This window comes from Aspergillus tubingensis, assembly GCF_013340325.1.
Source record: "Aspergillus tubingensis WU-2223L DNA, scaffold_6, whole genome shotgun sequence".
Lineage (NCBI taxonomy): Eukaryota > Fungi > Ascomycota > Eurotiomycetes > Eurotiales > Aspergillaceae > Aspergillus > Aspergillus tubingensis.
The window spans coordinates 1,324,565-1,339,561 of record NW_023336280.1 but is presented as its reverse complement, the minus strand read 5'-3'; the positions used below and the strand labels follow the sequence as shown (position 1 = coordinate 1,339,561).

The following is a 14,997-nucleotide window of genomic DNA, read 5'->3' as shown; positions in this document are numbered from 1 at the left end:
TCACCATCAGACCACTATTATCGTGTCACAGTTGATGTCAGTATCGCGCCTTGAGATTGCAACATGGGATCGAAAAGCCCCGAAGGCCACCAGCAGACTCCTGATGGTATGACACCTGCGAAGCTTTAAGAAGCTCCCTTCTGACCTGTCTGCGTCATTTAGGCTCCAACTCCTCCGAGTTCAAGCCTGCCAATCCCAACCCCAAGCCTTCCCGCAATGGCTCCCAGTCAGCCGATTTGGATGGCGGAAATCTCGGCGATGACGATGACGATGACGGTGAAGCGAACGAAGAAGTGGAAGTGAAGACCTCCGCTGCTAGTGCTGGTACGTTCAGACCCCAATCCAATCATGTTAACATCTGCATTTCTGACAAGATGATACTTATAGACAAGAAAAAGAAACGCAAGAGGTCTAAGAAGAAGACCAAAAAAGCAATCGTGCCACTCAAGCAGTCGAATCCTCCCCGTGTGCTGGTTTCGACTCTCTTCCCATCGGGATATCCCATTGGGGAGTGCGTCCCTTACAAGGACGATAATACCTCTCGCACTACGGGCGAGGAACTGCGTTATAACTCGCGTCTTTGGGATAAAGGATTTCTCGACGAGTACCGTCAAGCCGCCGAGATCCATCGTCAGGTTCGCCAGTACGCCCAGAATGAGCTCATCAAACCCGGCGCGAGTCTCACTACAATTGCTGAGGGTATTGAGGACGGGGTCCGCGCCTTGTCTGGCCATCAGGGACTTGAACCCGGAGACGGTTTCAAGGCGGGAATGGGGTTTCCTACTGGATTGTGCTTGAACAATGTTGCAGCCCATTGGACGCCCAACCCTGGTGCCAAGGATGTATTTTTGGATAAGGGTGATGTGCTTAAAGTTGATTTCGGCGTTCATGTCAACGGCCGTATCGTCGACTCGGCTTTCACTGTGGCTTTCGACCACACGTACGACAACCTACTGACGGCTGTAAAGGAGGCGACAAATACTGGCATCATGGTACGTTTTCCTTCCATGTACGATATTCTAGATACATAGCTAACTTCAACAGCATGCTGGCATTGACGCCCGAGTGAGTGAAATCGGCGCGGCGATCCAGGAAGTCATGGAAAGCTACGAGGTCGAAATCGCCGGAAAGACCCACCCTGTGAAAGCCATCCGGAATATTACCGGGCATGATATCCTTCAGTATAATATTCATGGTGGCAAACAGGTCCCGTTCATCAAGAACAACAGGCCGGACAAGATGGAGGAGGGTGAAGTCTTCGCCATCGAAACATTTGGAAGTACCGGCAGAGGCGTTCTTCACGATGATGTAGGTCTCTGTTCGTTCGATGTGTTTAGCAATACTAATGCTCCTCAGGTGGGCGTCTATGGCTACGGAAGAAATACTGATGTCTCCGGTGCAAACCTGCGTCTTTCCTCTGCCAAGAATCTTCTCAAGACTATCGACGCCAACTTCGGAAGCCTTGTCTTCTGTCGTCGCTACCTTGAGCGTCTCGGGGTGGAGAAATACCATCTCGGGGTAAGTAATGATGCAACTTACATGTCAAATAATTTCTGACTCATTATGCAGATGAGACATTTGATCGACAATGGGATTGTCGAATATTACGAGCCGCTTGTTGATGTGAAGGGTTCATACACGGCTCAGTTTGAACACGTAAGAGCTCCCCGCCAAATATTATCAGCTAAAGCCTAATAATTTCCAGACTATCCTGCTCCACAGTGGTGGAAAGGAAGTGATTAGTCGTGGTGATGACTACTAAGCATTTAGCTTCAATTGAGGCTAGATATTTGTCGTGACTAACTCAGGTCATGGCTCGGTCTGCTTGTTGGCTCATTCTTACATTGTGTACAGTCGCTATCTGCAACTGTGCAGCCTGCTCTCCGTCATGAGGCGAACATCTATGCACTCTTCAGGATGTCATAAAAAGATCCGAGTGTATATGTTCGTTGTGACATATCTCTCTTTTCAGGCCCATATTGTTTTACCATCTAGCTACTGAATATCAAGTTCAGTACATCATATGATTCGGTTATACAGGCCGTTCTCATCAATCGTAAACCTTCCGGATTGGTTTCTTACCTCCATTGCCTACGTAAAATACACCAAAACGCCATGCATGTCTACTATCCTGCCAAGGTGGTGCAAAATCACACTCGTTTGCTGATTCTCTCAGAACGGCTGGCATGCGACGAAAGCAGCAAAGCTCACTAGCAGCTTTCCTACTGCCTCGAAGCACAATTTCTTTGCTTAGGCGTAGAAGGAAAACCCTGAGACCAGGAAGCGTAAATGAAAGGCTCCATGATGCAAAAGAGTATTGTCAGAGGACTACTGGCAAATTAGCGCCAGCCTTGCTACCCCGCGCCAGCTGTCCAACACCACATCGTACCTTCCTCTATCACTGATACCGTACGTGAGGTAGAGAACCCAAACATGTCATCCGAAACGTCTAACCTTCAAGGAGAGCATGTCGCACGGGTTGTCTGGGCAGCGCATATTCTCGCCTATCTTACTAAAGGAAGAAGCCATGCGCAGGTCGAGAAGGTCGAAGATGACGTTGCCAGTGATACAGACAGTGAAATTGAGACTGAAGTGGCAGTTGACGACGAGATGGACACTGCGACAGCAAAAGCTGTACCTCTGTCTGCGTCAAGAGAGTCTGTTTTGCGGAAGTTTCTGGACTGCATTTGCCAGCTGCTGTCGCCGTCCAAGGGATGGGAAGGGGTTACTGCAGCTTCAATGCGCGAAAGCAGCGGCAGATTTTCTGTGGAGGTTGCACGGAATGATGGATTCGGTTCGGATTGCGGTAGCTTTGATCCTGCAACACTCGAGTATTGCCGGATGCTGGAAGAGTATTTAACCTCTTGTGTCAGTACTGAAGGTATGCATGTGGGGAGGGATATAGTTTGACGCGGTCATGGCTAACTGTATGTGACTGCTGACCAGAGACAAATACACCAGCAAATTCCATGGCGGAATTTGAGGCCGCTTCGATCAACTATACCGCTAGTCGAGTTGACTACTGGATTTCTGCCTGTCAAAGAACATACGCAAATAGTCATATTGACACGGATTGGCATCCGCAGGCATGGCCTGGACGTGAGTCGGCAGCTCAAACCTGGACATCGATGGCTGATCTTTTGGTGTGCTCTAATAGCAAGAGAATGGCCGCAGATATTAGAACGCTTTCGGTGCAACGGGCTTTCGGCTGCGTCAGTTCACCAGAAGTGCACCACTTACTCTTAGATGCACTTGGTCCGAAAGTTGGCTCACGGCTTTGGGTGGCTTTGAAATTCGTTGCCAGGCCCTTGACGGACTGTCAGCGTTTGCGAGAAATTACTCTTTGGGAGTCAGATCTCCGACATGCTCAAATTTCCCTAGTGCCTTCCGCGCCAAAGACGACACTGCGTATGGAACACGTTATTGATATTGTCACAGCTTGGGAGCGACTAGGTCTTGGGATTGCAACCGAGCCAGTCATCGAGTTGCTTGATCCCTACAGAGAATTGTTCAAACAGGCCTGTGCCGAGTCTCTCTCGTTGCATGCTGAAATGCAGCTCATATGTTATCATGAAGAGTGCCGTGGACGACGGAGAATGTTGCAATACTTTGGGTGTAGCAAGAAGTCATGTCTTCTTTGTGAAACATTCCTGGCTGCGATGCACGATCCGATTGAGACCCGGGGTAGGCATGGCGTGTGCTATCCTGCCTGGGGAGTTCCGTGCTTAAACTCGGATGCTATATATCTCGTTACCACCGAATTAGGAAACGACCTTGTGAACCGCATCAGAGGTTTATTCAACAGAATAATTCGACCGGGGGCGACAGCAAACGTCATGCAATCGGACTTTGTGTCAGACTTCTCGAAAATTACGCTGGAAGAGTGGCGACAGAGACAGAAAATTGTAGACATAGCTAGGGCGGAACAAACCACAAAGTGGACAAAGCTGCAACTTATGTGAGGCGACCCTGTTGGCTTTCAAGCATACGCGACTGTATAACTGACTATAACATGCCGTAGTGAGGGCAAGGGTCAAGACTTACACACCAGGGCTCGCCCACGCCCAAAGTTTGAGCCCGATAACTGTTGCGTGATGTGTAATAAAACGCCAGCCCGGCGATGCGGGCGCTGTCGCAGCACCCATTATTGTTCAAAGGATTGCCAGAAAAGCGATTTTTCTTCCCACAAGTTGCTTTGCAAGAAGCTTGCTACCCTACCTGACCGTCCATCACCAGAGCACAAGCGAGCCATTTTCTTCCCAGTGCATGAGACAGAGCCTATTCTAATTTGGATCCCTACGGAGCGTCAATATGAAGAAGATTCTAGGGTGTGGTGGACAGATGCGCTCGTACGTTCATACCTTGGTCCTGATTCACCAAGTATAGGGAGATTGTATGTGGAACACAACGACGTACGAGGACGAAATTTAGGGTCCGGTAAGTTTGGATCAGCCCTGCGCAATGAAGGATACTGTGTTACCCTGCTGCATCGCGATGGATATCTAAAGGACGGTTCGCCCCCAAATAAAAGCATACTGGCTTCTGTAAGAGCCTCTGGCGCCCCACGCCCTCCCTATGCGTACAATGGCCCGATGGTTGCAATGCGGGAGGTCCACCCAGAAGATTATGCCGATATACAGCTTTCCGACTTTCGGCATCTGATGGACTACCTAATAACATATGCAAGCACGGGTGTCAGGGAATCCGTTCCGGATCTGCAGTATCGGGCTCCCACGGTTGTTCGGGGCGTGAAGATTTGCTGCGATGGGGAGATAAAACTTCATGCATCCGAGCCGTTCGTTTCAATTGACGTGAGACGCTCAACCCGAATTCATCTCTCTTCTATCCAGGGCAATTGTAATTCGCCGATTTCCGCTCTCCTTGGCATACCGCTCATTTTCTGGAAAGACCCAGATGCTGAATTCCACGTTAACCCGCCCGGCTGGGATGCAACACAGTGGGCAAGCAGCAATCAGAATGTGGCATTCATGATGATGAGAACCAACCCTTCTGATACTTCATGGGGATGGGCTCCTCTGTATTGGAACTACGATATTGGAAATGTGTGGGTTGTCCGTGAAGACGGGCAGGATCTGGATGTGCGTGAAGTAGCGATGATGTGTCACTTCGCCAGGTTCAAGCTCCAAAGAATGTTTGAGGATACGTTAGAATCAGAAGAATCCACGCTTCAAGAGAGGAAGCGCGTTTTGAAATATATTACGCGCGAAAACATGCGAGCGTTTTGGGAGGAGACTGGTGGTGATGAGGCGGACAGAAGCCATGATGATCTGAGCGACTGACCTGTTACGGCTTGGACCTCATTTTCAACAGGGTCAGGAGTGGATGTAGTTTCCAGGGTCAAGCATCCCATATTAAATGAATCTTTTGTCACCTAGTCCTCCCGCCGAGCATCTAAATTCAACATGATTATGCATAACCCGGCTCTACCGAGTTCCTTATTTGCAGCAGGAAATGATGGCATTATTTAACTACCCATGATCCACCCCTTTCGTAATACGAAGTGAACACGTAAGAATTGAAGATATCTAGGCGATAATATGCTTGGGTAATGTCGTTGTCTTACCAATAGCCTGATCTACAGCCAAGAGTCAAAGCTTTGACATAGTAGCTCGCCGTCAGGCCCCAGTGGGAATGTTGAATATGTTTCTCACTGCACTGAACTAATTATCGTGAAGTGAAACTGGCTTTGCTCTTCCCTGTATGAGTAATAGATGAGCCCTCTGTTGCCTCTTACTGAACTTTGCTGTAGTTGGGTCCATCGCATTTAGAGTTAGGCATGTGGGTCAGTGCCTTGGAATATATCGTCTCATGCACAAAATATCATCGCGGCCGCGTTGAGGTAAACCATATTGATTCTTCCGGACCCAATACTATTACTTTGATGGGCATACTGAGTTGTTAGGCGACTTCTATCTTACGAGGTCATGAGGTGCTAGAAACTGGAGGGATGAGGATGATGTTAGGTGTTTATTTGTGAGCTGTACAGCCTGTTTGAGGAAGGTTCGATAGTATTCGTGTTCGTAGAGTTGATGCGCGGAGATAGAGCGCCCGGCAACTTTCGTCGGATCCTCGGTTGACGAGCTGATATCTGAAAACCATCGCAGTTTGCGATACGCATGACTGTATCTGGTGCCCATCTATCATCCAGCAAAGACAGTGATAATTGACTAGGTCGATGTAGATGAGCTTCCCCATTTGGATGACTTCTTCACAGACTCATGCCAATTCACGGAGAATTTGCCTGTCGGGGGTGGAGGCTGGAAACGTGCTGCTAGTGAGATCCCAAATTGGGCAGCGATAACGGCCTCAGAGGACTTATAAGAAGGCTCCTATAGGGACGCAATAACATGTCAATTACGAGGCGGGCGTGGGGTGAGAGGGGTTACTGCAACGCGACTGACTCGGTAAGACGCCTTAAGTCGATGCGGCATTCTCACCTCCCGGACACCTTGACTGCCCATCCTCTGTGAACCGTCTTACCACCAGTATTTGCTGCCAGACTATCAACCTCACCTTCATTCCACGAGTTTTCTCACATGATTGAGTGAGTGGTCTTCCAGCAACTGTCAGTCATGGGTCGATGAATCTGATACCAAGGTACGTCCAGTCCTAAAGGTACCAGCTACCATCGATGACCGTTTTTTCCGGGCTCAAGCCTCGCGCGGCAGGCTAGCCTTATGCCTAGGATCCTAAATGGCCATGACGGCTCCACATGCCGCCCGTCATGGCTATTGTTTCTCCACAGCAGACAACGTAGGAAGGCTCTTCATAGGTGTAACTGTCGAGCCGTTAGACCGGTCTCTAGCCGAGAGGCACCAGGAATTAGCTGCAGGTCTTACCTTCCAGCCCACTGGCTGCTCAATCTCCAGTCGTAAAACTTGCAACCTGGTCTTGGGAGGTGGGACAGAAAACAAGTTAAATATGGGGGCCCTCTGTCGTCTTAAGCTTCTTTGCAACTTTCACAATTCCGACCGTGGGCAGACGTAGTAGAACCGAACATGTCGCGCCAAGTTGACCGGATGGCTGAGCCAGCCGACAAAAAGAAGATGCGGCTCGTTGTAGCCAGCTGCAGCAGGTAATGAGTCTCCTGTCAGCGTGAGATGCAGACAGGCATGTCCTGGTAGCAAGACGAAGATCTTTCGGACTAACGGACGTCGATAACAGAACGGGTACTCTGGGTCTCCACGAAGCCCTGGAAACGCTTGGGTATACACCATATCACATGATCGACCTGATGCTCAAGGGTAGAAAGCCTCACATCAAGGCTTTCACAGAGGGCATCCTAGCTCATAATAATCGATTCTCTGGCATCAAGAGATATGAGACGCCAGACCTTGATCGATGGATAGGGAGTTTTGATGCATGTTGACCTTGAACCGCTATCTGTTTTACAGCCGGGTGCTGACTGCCAGGTGTATAGTGCTTGATGGAAATACCAAGCTATATTGGACTCCGAGCTCTGGCGGGTTATATTGAAGACCCGGACGTCAAATTTATCGTGACTGAGCGCTCGCCTGACAAATGGGTCAAGTCGTTCAATAACACAATTGGAGAAGCGATCATGGCAGGCCACAAATTTCCACTGAACATTTTGAGGCGCTTTGACTCGGAAGTGGGTCAGTTTTTCAATCTGGCCGATGTAATGTACTGGGCATACTCTGACGGCACAAACCCCGGCCATCCGAACAACGAGGCGGCTCTTCGAAAGAACTATGTCGAATAGTGAGTGTCGCTATTCGCTTTCACGGTGATAACTGGCTGATTATAAGCAATAGCATCCGGGAAGTGAAGGAAACACTGCCAAAGGATAGACTTCTTGTGGTCCGACTTGAGGATGGACTGGGCTGGGAGGAGATCTGTCCATTCTTAGACGTGCCCATTCCCGAAGAGAAGTACCCTCGAGGCAATGAGCCAGACAAGTTCCATAAGATCATTGAAGATTATTTGGAGCCAAAATTGAAGGCTGCTATGATCAATCTAGGCACATTTGTAGTCACAGTCGCCGGGATAGGTGGCTACTTGGGTTGGAGGTATTATCGCGGGCATTAGAATCATCAGCGCTCCCTTCTGGAGCGTCCTAGGAATATGAAATTGACATTGACCGTGAAATTAAGATTCTCAGTTGACTGTGGGGAATGGTTAATCTTTATAAATGTGATCTTAGCGCGATGGCGTGATTTGGCTGCAATATGGCTCATCCCCCGACCGAAGGATGGTCGAGTCCACAGCCTCACGGGAGTACGATATAATGCAGTATTCGTGAGGCATAAACCATGTATGAGATGTTTGTAGTTATTGACTATTGTATATATACACCCATTAGTCTCCGAGCAACACCAGTCGTGTGGTAGGGCCATATTGGGGGCAGATACGGATACCATTCAGACGCGACGCTATTGTAGTCTCTTCCCACACTCCCTTCAATCGGCGAGGAACAAGTGGCATACTATAAGAAAGAAGAGTACTGAAGAAAATTCAAACTTAATATGGGATAAGACGCAAACAGTTCAGTCGGGTACTTTTATGAACGGCAAGTTCAATTTTGTGGGACTCTAAGTGTACGGGGTAAGCTTCAGGAAGATAGAAGGTGGAGAGAGGATATGATTCTACTTTGTATACCTCAGGCCTCCACTTTCCCCACACCCACAGCCTTCTTGTGTCCATACCAACCATCAACAACCATCACTTAGGTTCAGTCGCATTGGTCCACCAACGAACACCGCTGATAGGGGCTCGTGTGATGGCTGCAACAGCTTACGATGAAAGTGGAGCAGAACTTGGGGTTGCCTTTATGTCACTTCTATTGTGAGTATGCATCTTCAAAGATTAAAGCAATGCGCACCCTGGAAGAAATCCAGATTGACACATTATTAAAAATGAACCTGATCGATGAAATGCAGTACGCTGATTCCAGGCAACAGGAATTAGTTCCGGATCATGAGCCACAGTGTTGAAGCTGGCAGAGAGGCTAGTTAGGCAGAGGAATAAGAGGTCCATGGTAAGAGTCCAACTCCTTGAGGCCCTTGGTATGGATTTGGTCTTCCACAATCCCAGTCAATCTTCTTTACTGATTCAAGCCGAGATTGATAGTTTAGTAACCATCTTAAAATATTGAACTATCCAACTGGAAGAGTGCTTTTCCGTACGCATACCACTGACATCATCCCGAGGGTTCCTAGCCCGGTGACCCGCATTTGCGATCTACTGAAGAAGTATCCGCGGCAAGCCGATCGGTCAAGACGAGGCTATATATATTCTTATCGCAGAGATACCCCTCCTAACCTCTCAATAAATCTCCATATAGGTACCAGGTTCTGTACACATCTCTCGCTTCGATGCTATAACACCGGGAAGAAAAGACCATCCGGAAACAATGCCATCATTCACCCTCGCCAGTCAAACTCCCCACCTGATAATACAGCCTTCCGACGCTGCTCTCTCCCCACCTGAGAGCTACTTGTTCGTTCAGGATGGCCTTATAATTAGTTGTGGCATTCTCTACGCCTTCTGTTACATATTTTGCATGATTCGCACGTACAGTGACCGGACATACCCGTCTGCGTCAGCTAAGGGGATCCAATTCATGAGTCTGACACTTGCCTACGAACTCTTCTACGCGGTAGTGACCACAACTACCACCTTTGAGCTCCTTGCATTCCTGGCTTGGTTCCTACTTGATGTAGGATTTGTGGCAGTGGCAATCTGGCGAGCACACGAAAAGCGCGACCGGGCGTGGTTAGTACGGAGAATAGTAGGCTTCGTACTTGCGGGAATGGGCGTACTGAAGGGGTTGACGATGCTGTGGCCCGATGAAAGGGAGCAGGTCACAGCATACTGGACGGGAATTCTGCTACAGATGCCGATCGGTTGGATCTGTTTGGCGACGCTGTGGAAGGAGTGGAATACGAAGGGCCATTCGTTGGAAATCTGGTATGCGGTTCGCAATTGCCTGCTTGCGTTTTTACACCGCTATGGGAGATGCTGACGGGGATACTAGGCTCATGCGATACTTGGGCTGCTATACAGCCTACGGGGTTTTCTTCTGGAGGTATTGGAATGTGCCACAAAACTGGGAATATGTGGCGTCGGTGTGGAGTACAGTGATTATTTTGTGGACACTGCTGCCTGAAACGGTCTATCCGTTTGTCTACGTTTGGGTGCATCGCACATCCAAAGTAAAAGGCGAGTAGACACATACTTGACTTGAGTTCTAGACATATTAGCAAGATAACTAGTGGTTGCGGTTCAGGGGATAAAATATACAGATACAATGTGAGGAATAAATACAAATCAGGGAATTTTCCAGTCCGAAAAAATTGACTAGAAACTTCACAGCGATAGACGCTCAAAGTGATGGGAAAACAACGGTGGCGGTGTTGCAAAGAAAGTCAAGAAACTCCAGCAGATGCGCCCGTGCACCAACCGACTTTTGGACGTTGCTGTCATGTGGATCGCGTCTCCACTGCGGGCGCCCGTCACCGATGCCTGAATTTCTAGCATGATCTCCCTCGAACTCCTCTGTTTCATACTAACTCACATCCTGTCCATGCAGCAACCTGCGCAATTGACTTTGCTCCAACCACTGGACTCGCAATGCTCTTCATGCAGCTACGACACCGAGTAACCATGGCGCCGAGACATTGGGCGGCCCGGCGAAGACGAGGCTTGGTTGTCGTAAGGCACAATTCGACAGTGTCTGTGAGAGAAAATGGGCGAATCGGGTCCACAAATCTGACGAGGCTACTAGAAGCCCATTATAGATCATAATCTTCTCTCAGGGCCCTCAGAATAGCATCACAATGGGTTGATCGCCAGTCCAGCACAGCACTCCGATGTGTTTCTGTTTCCCCGATTGCGGTCTGGGTTCTTGCCAGCTCATACCCACTTCAACCCGGAACACCGCCATCCCAATCAGATGCACACAACTTTCGTGCATTCCCAAACACGTTATGAAAGACAACCTTGCATCTACATATGCAACTGACGTGGTTTCTGGGCGCTAGTCCAGGCGGCTCTGAGTTGGCTTCGAGAGACTTCAGAGATCCACTCATCCGCCCTGCCCTTCATCCCTTTCTTAAAAGACAATCCGTGTCGCAGCAGCACAAACATTCCTCAATTCTCATACCTTCCCACCTCAACCAGCTTAACGACTCATCTCATCAGCCATTGGGCTAATTGATGGACACAATGGGCCAGAAGAACTACAAGCGGCTGTACTACAACCTCCTGCGCTCTCAGGAAAACGACGCACAAGTTCAGGAGATCCCGATAACAGAATACCCTCAGCCAGAGATAAGGTCAGCCAAATCATTGTGCTTTGCTCCCTGATGTACCTACTGACCTTGGCGCTCATCTAGCTGCTACACGACACCGATTGCCACCGTTGTCATCGGTCAAACACACTTCAAGATCGCTGAATACCACCTGCGCCCTTATTCAAGCTTATCACACAACTCGTCGGAACTTCATATCAGCGACATCAACGAAGATATCGGACATACGTTCATTCACTTTCTCAGCACCGGCTGCTATGAAACACTCAAGCCCACCGATCTTGGCCCGGAGAATTGCCCTTGGGCTCGCGAATTCGAGCGCAGCGTTTATGCCTATCATGCTGCGAGGCGCTACAGCATCTTCGGACTCGAGGAACACGCTAAACGGTATATGCTGACTTTCAGTGAAGAAGTGTCAACGCGACAACTTCTGAAGACTGTTAGCAAGGTGTACTCGGAACTTCCGGGCCACGATTCATGGTTCGAGAGTTTCATCCGGGACAAGCTCGCTGCTGCTTTCGAAAAGGATGAATTCAGCTTTAGGTACCGCGTCGTGCGCGACGGCCTGGGTTCTGATGACGATTTCAACCGATTCTTGATGTACACGACTTTGGAGATCTACGCGGATAAATTGACTTCGCTGCGGGAAACCGCACCGAACGGACACCACCAGACCAACGGCCATGCAGAAATCCCTTCGGAGGAGAAAGGTCCTGCTGAAGAAAAGCAGTCGACTACCGAATCTCCGGATGATAAGGATGAGAGCTCGCCACGGTACTCCAATGAGCCGCTTTCCGCAGATGACACGCCAACTGTCGTAAATGCTGTGAACTCACGGCCCCAATCGCCGATCCCACCTTCAACGGCTTTCTTAGCCTCTCCGGCCCAGAATGGATACAATTGGGCTTCATCTTGCAGTGATTCTCCCCCTAGGGAGTTTCCGGCATTTGCTCCTTCGCCCCCTTTGATTAGGCGAGAGACTGTAGACTGGGCAGATCCGGATCCAGAGCCAGAGCGAGAACCAAGCTTTCGGCCAGAGACGGAGCCGCCAATTACAGATCAAAAGCCAGATCGGGAGCTTGAGTCAGAGCAACCGCCAAAGCAGGAGCCCGAGCAGAAGCCAGAGCTGGAGATAGAGCAAAGACCCGAGTCGGTGCTGGAACAAGAGCCAGAGCCCGTACCTGAGCCAAAGCCCGAGCAAAAGCCCGAGCCAAAGCCCGAGGCGCAGCCGCAGACACAACCGCCATTGCAACCCCTCCCTCCACCGGACCTCAAACGAAAGACAGAACCCGAGCCCGTGATCAAAACGGAGCCAGAGTTAAAGTCAGTACCACTCCCGAAGCCGGCGCCTGGAAATCAGGCGGCACCGGCAGAGCAGCCCGCTCAGCCTAAAAAAAAGAACAAGCCCAACTCACACAGAAGGAAGAAGAAGAACGCCCAAATGCATGCAGCGGCTGCTCAGCAAGCTGGGCCACAAGCCAACGGGTCGGCCGCGAAGCCATAATTCTGATGGTAAAGATGCTAAGAAGCGGCCTGAGACTCTGCCGTTATTCACCAAGCCTAAATCCCACGCTCTTTTGGAATATTCTCAAGTCACCCATCGGTCACATATCCTCGGCTTATAAGGATATAATGGATATTATCCACTCGCTCGCTACCTTTCTTTTGTTGATGTACTATACACTCTTTGTTATCTATGATGGAATCGCTCGCTCGTGAGCCAAGATTCTGTCTATGAACCGTGTTTTAGAGGGAGGGCAACAGGAGATCTTCTACCTGGGCCTCTATCTCGCACATACCGAATTACATCACACAAAACAGTTCCACTGTAAAATTTGGAACGTTTACCATACTCCATCGCTTCTTCCTTCTCATAAATAAAGTTAACCCAATAGGACACTGTAGAACAACGACCCTGTAGCTAGAATGATAACTTATCCGAGCGATCGACACTACATCGGCTATCATTGCTGGGGAACAACTACAGAAATTAAGTACCCTATAGTCTCTATAGGAGTATTTAGGCAGACCATTCCGCTATGCGATGTTCCCAGTATATATATCTTGCTGCATCAGGAAGGTGAGGGACAACAAGTCCATCGGGTAAGGCTGACACGGGTGTCGTTGCCTTAGGCTCGGGATCAGAACGATGTAGACAATCCCCTCGGAATGACATCACATCTTCGATTCCCGCATTCGACACATGTTTATCATCCACGAACATTTCATACGTTCTAGAATGGTTTACCCCGGGCACACCCGCTTTTGCAATATGGAGCACAGTTTATGGTAGGCTGGGTGAGCTCCATGCCGAGATCCAGGATTGTCATTCTGGCGTCATGGGCGTCGCAGTAACCACCGCCATGAGAATTGCTCGCTACCATCATATTCACGTCATGGACTCAGACCACCATCTTATCAGGTCCGCCAGTACGCGAATATCCCTGCATCATCAAATTCCTAGATAAATATGTCAACTCCTCTGCAATTGACCAGTTTTTTGGTGTACATAGCTCCCTCCCGACTTCTTTCACGGCACATCCCATATCAGATCCGCCAAATCCACCGCAGGAAATTCTCCAGCCTCAATTCAACCGCTAATATGAAAATCGCTATCACCGGTGCCCGCGGCACCGTAGGACGCGCTGTTGTCAAAGAAGCCTCTCAGGCCGGCCATTCCACAGTCCAGGTTGACCGAACCGATACCGAGTACGATGGAACGCCCAATTCCGAGATGAAGACCGCCGACACGGCCAATGACTACGAAGCCACGCTGGAAGCCTTCAAAGGCTGTGACGCCGTTATTCATCTTGCTGCGATACCAGACCCCATAGGGAAGGACGACCAGCTGGTCCACAACAACAATGTTACATCGGCATTCAATGGTTTCTACGCCGCTGCGCAACTGGGAATCAAACGATTCTGCTACGCGTCGTCAGTGAACGCGATCGGTCTCGAATATGCCACGCAACCGCTGAGATTCGAATACTTCCCCGTTGACGAAGAAGCACCACCCAATCCAACAGATTCATACGCACTGGCCAAGCAAGAAGCTGAGACCCAAGCGAGAACATTTGCTCGATGGTTCCCCGGAATGAAAATCGCGTGTATGCGAATCCATGCCGTGGCGTCCCGCGAGGAGGCACAGAAAGGACACAAGGAGAATTGGGAGGACTCGGCCGTCAAAAGCTTGTGGGGATGGGTGAGCCCGGATGCGACTGCGAGAGCCTGCTTATTGTCTGTGGAGAAGGCCGAGAAACTTAATGGATGCGAAATTTTCAATGTTGTTGCTCCGACGACGACACAGGACACGCCGTCGATTGAGCTTGCAAAGAAGTATTATCCCGATACCGAGATTCGGCGCGAGCTCAAAGGAAATCAGTCGTTCTTCACGGCTGAAAAGGCAAATAGGATACTTGGTTGGGTCCATGAGGAGTGACTTGCCGGTAGGGCATATCGCCTATAGAAATATTTTCTGCCATATCGAAGCGAATGAACCAAATCTGTCTGTAATACCAACAAATAGCAATCATCACATTTTTAAGTTTAACAGTACGTGCTATTCTCGCTACTTTAATGGATATAGATTCTCCCCACGAGTCATGGTCGAATGGGGAATTAGAACTGCTTATCTTCCCGATCTCGCCAACTGGCAGGCTCATCACGCAACTGCACCCCTCCAGATGACGCCATTTCCACCAAT

At 49.5% G+C, this 14,997-nt stretch overlaps 6 protein-coding genes across 6 annotated transcripts; all 6 read left to right on the top strand.

The window, feature by feature from the left end:
* Positions 1-63: 63 nt before the first annotated feature.
* AtWU_04208 (putative methionine aminopeptidase, type II) lies at positions 64-1,762 on the top strand (the record flags this gene model as incomplete). Its single annotated transcript, XM_035499319.1, has 7 exons — positions 64-106; positions 163-324; positions 388-992; positions 1,045-1,308; positions 1,357-1,518; positions 1,570-1,656; positions 1,706-1,762. 7 exons carry the CDS (start codon positions 64-66, stop codon positions 1,760-1,762), a joined length of 1,380 nt encoding a protein of 459 aa, XP_035355212.1.
* Positions 1,763-2,433: 671 nt separating this feature from the next.
* AtWU_04207 (uncharacterized protein) lies at positions 2,434-5,300 on the top strand (the record flags this gene model as incomplete). Its single annotated transcript, XM_035499318.1, has 3 exons — positions 2,434-2,881; positions 2,947-3,958; positions 4,022-5,300. The coding sequence occupies 3 exons, from the start codon at positions 2,434-2,436 to the stop codon at positions 5,298-5,300; spliced, it is 2,739 nt and encodes a 912-aa protein (XP_035355211.1).
* A 1,719-nt stretch (positions 5,301-7,019) lies between these two features.
* AtWU_04206 (uncharacterized protein) lies at positions 7,020-8,070 on the top strand (the record flags this gene model as incomplete). The annotated part of the gene is made up of 4 exons (XM_035499317.1): positions 7,020-7,096; positions 7,186-7,381; positions 7,442-7,743; positions 7,797-8,070. 4 exons carry the CDS (start codon positions 7,020-7,022, stop codon positions 8,068-8,070), a joined length of 849 nt encoding a protein of 282 aa, XP_035355210.1.
* A 1,324-nt stretch (positions 8,071-9,394) lies between these two features.
* AtWU_04205 (uncharacterized protein) lies at positions 9,395-10,211 on the top strand (the record flags this gene model as incomplete). Its single annotated transcript, XM_035499316.1, has 2 exons — positions 9,395-9,951; positions 10,019-10,211. The coding sequence occupies 2 exons, from the start codon at positions 9,395-9,397 to the stop codon at positions 10,209-10,211; spliced, it is 750 nt and encodes a 249-aa protein (XP_035355209.1).
* A 997-nt stretch (positions 10,212-11,208) lies between these two features.
* AtWU_04204 (membrane transport family protein) lies at positions 11,209-12,798 on the top strand (the record flags this gene model as incomplete). Its single annotated transcript, XM_035499315.1, has 2 exons — positions 11,209-11,318; positions 11,379-12,798. 2 exons carry the CDS (start codon positions 11,209-11,211, stop codon positions 12,796-12,798), a joined length of 1,530 nt encoding a protein of 509 aa, XP_035355208.1.
* Positions 12,799-13,896: 1,098 nt separating this feature from the next.
* AtWU_04203 (NAD-dependent epimerase/dehydratase family protein) lies at positions 13,897-14,733 on the top strand (the record flags this gene model as incomplete). Its single annotated transcript, XM_035499314.1, has 1 exon — positions 13,897-14,733. The coding sequence occupies one exon, from the start codon at positions 13,897-13,899 to the stop codon at positions 14,731-14,733; it is 837 nt and encodes a 278-aa protein (XP_035355207.1).
* Positions 14,734-14,997: the final 264 nt, after the last annotated feature.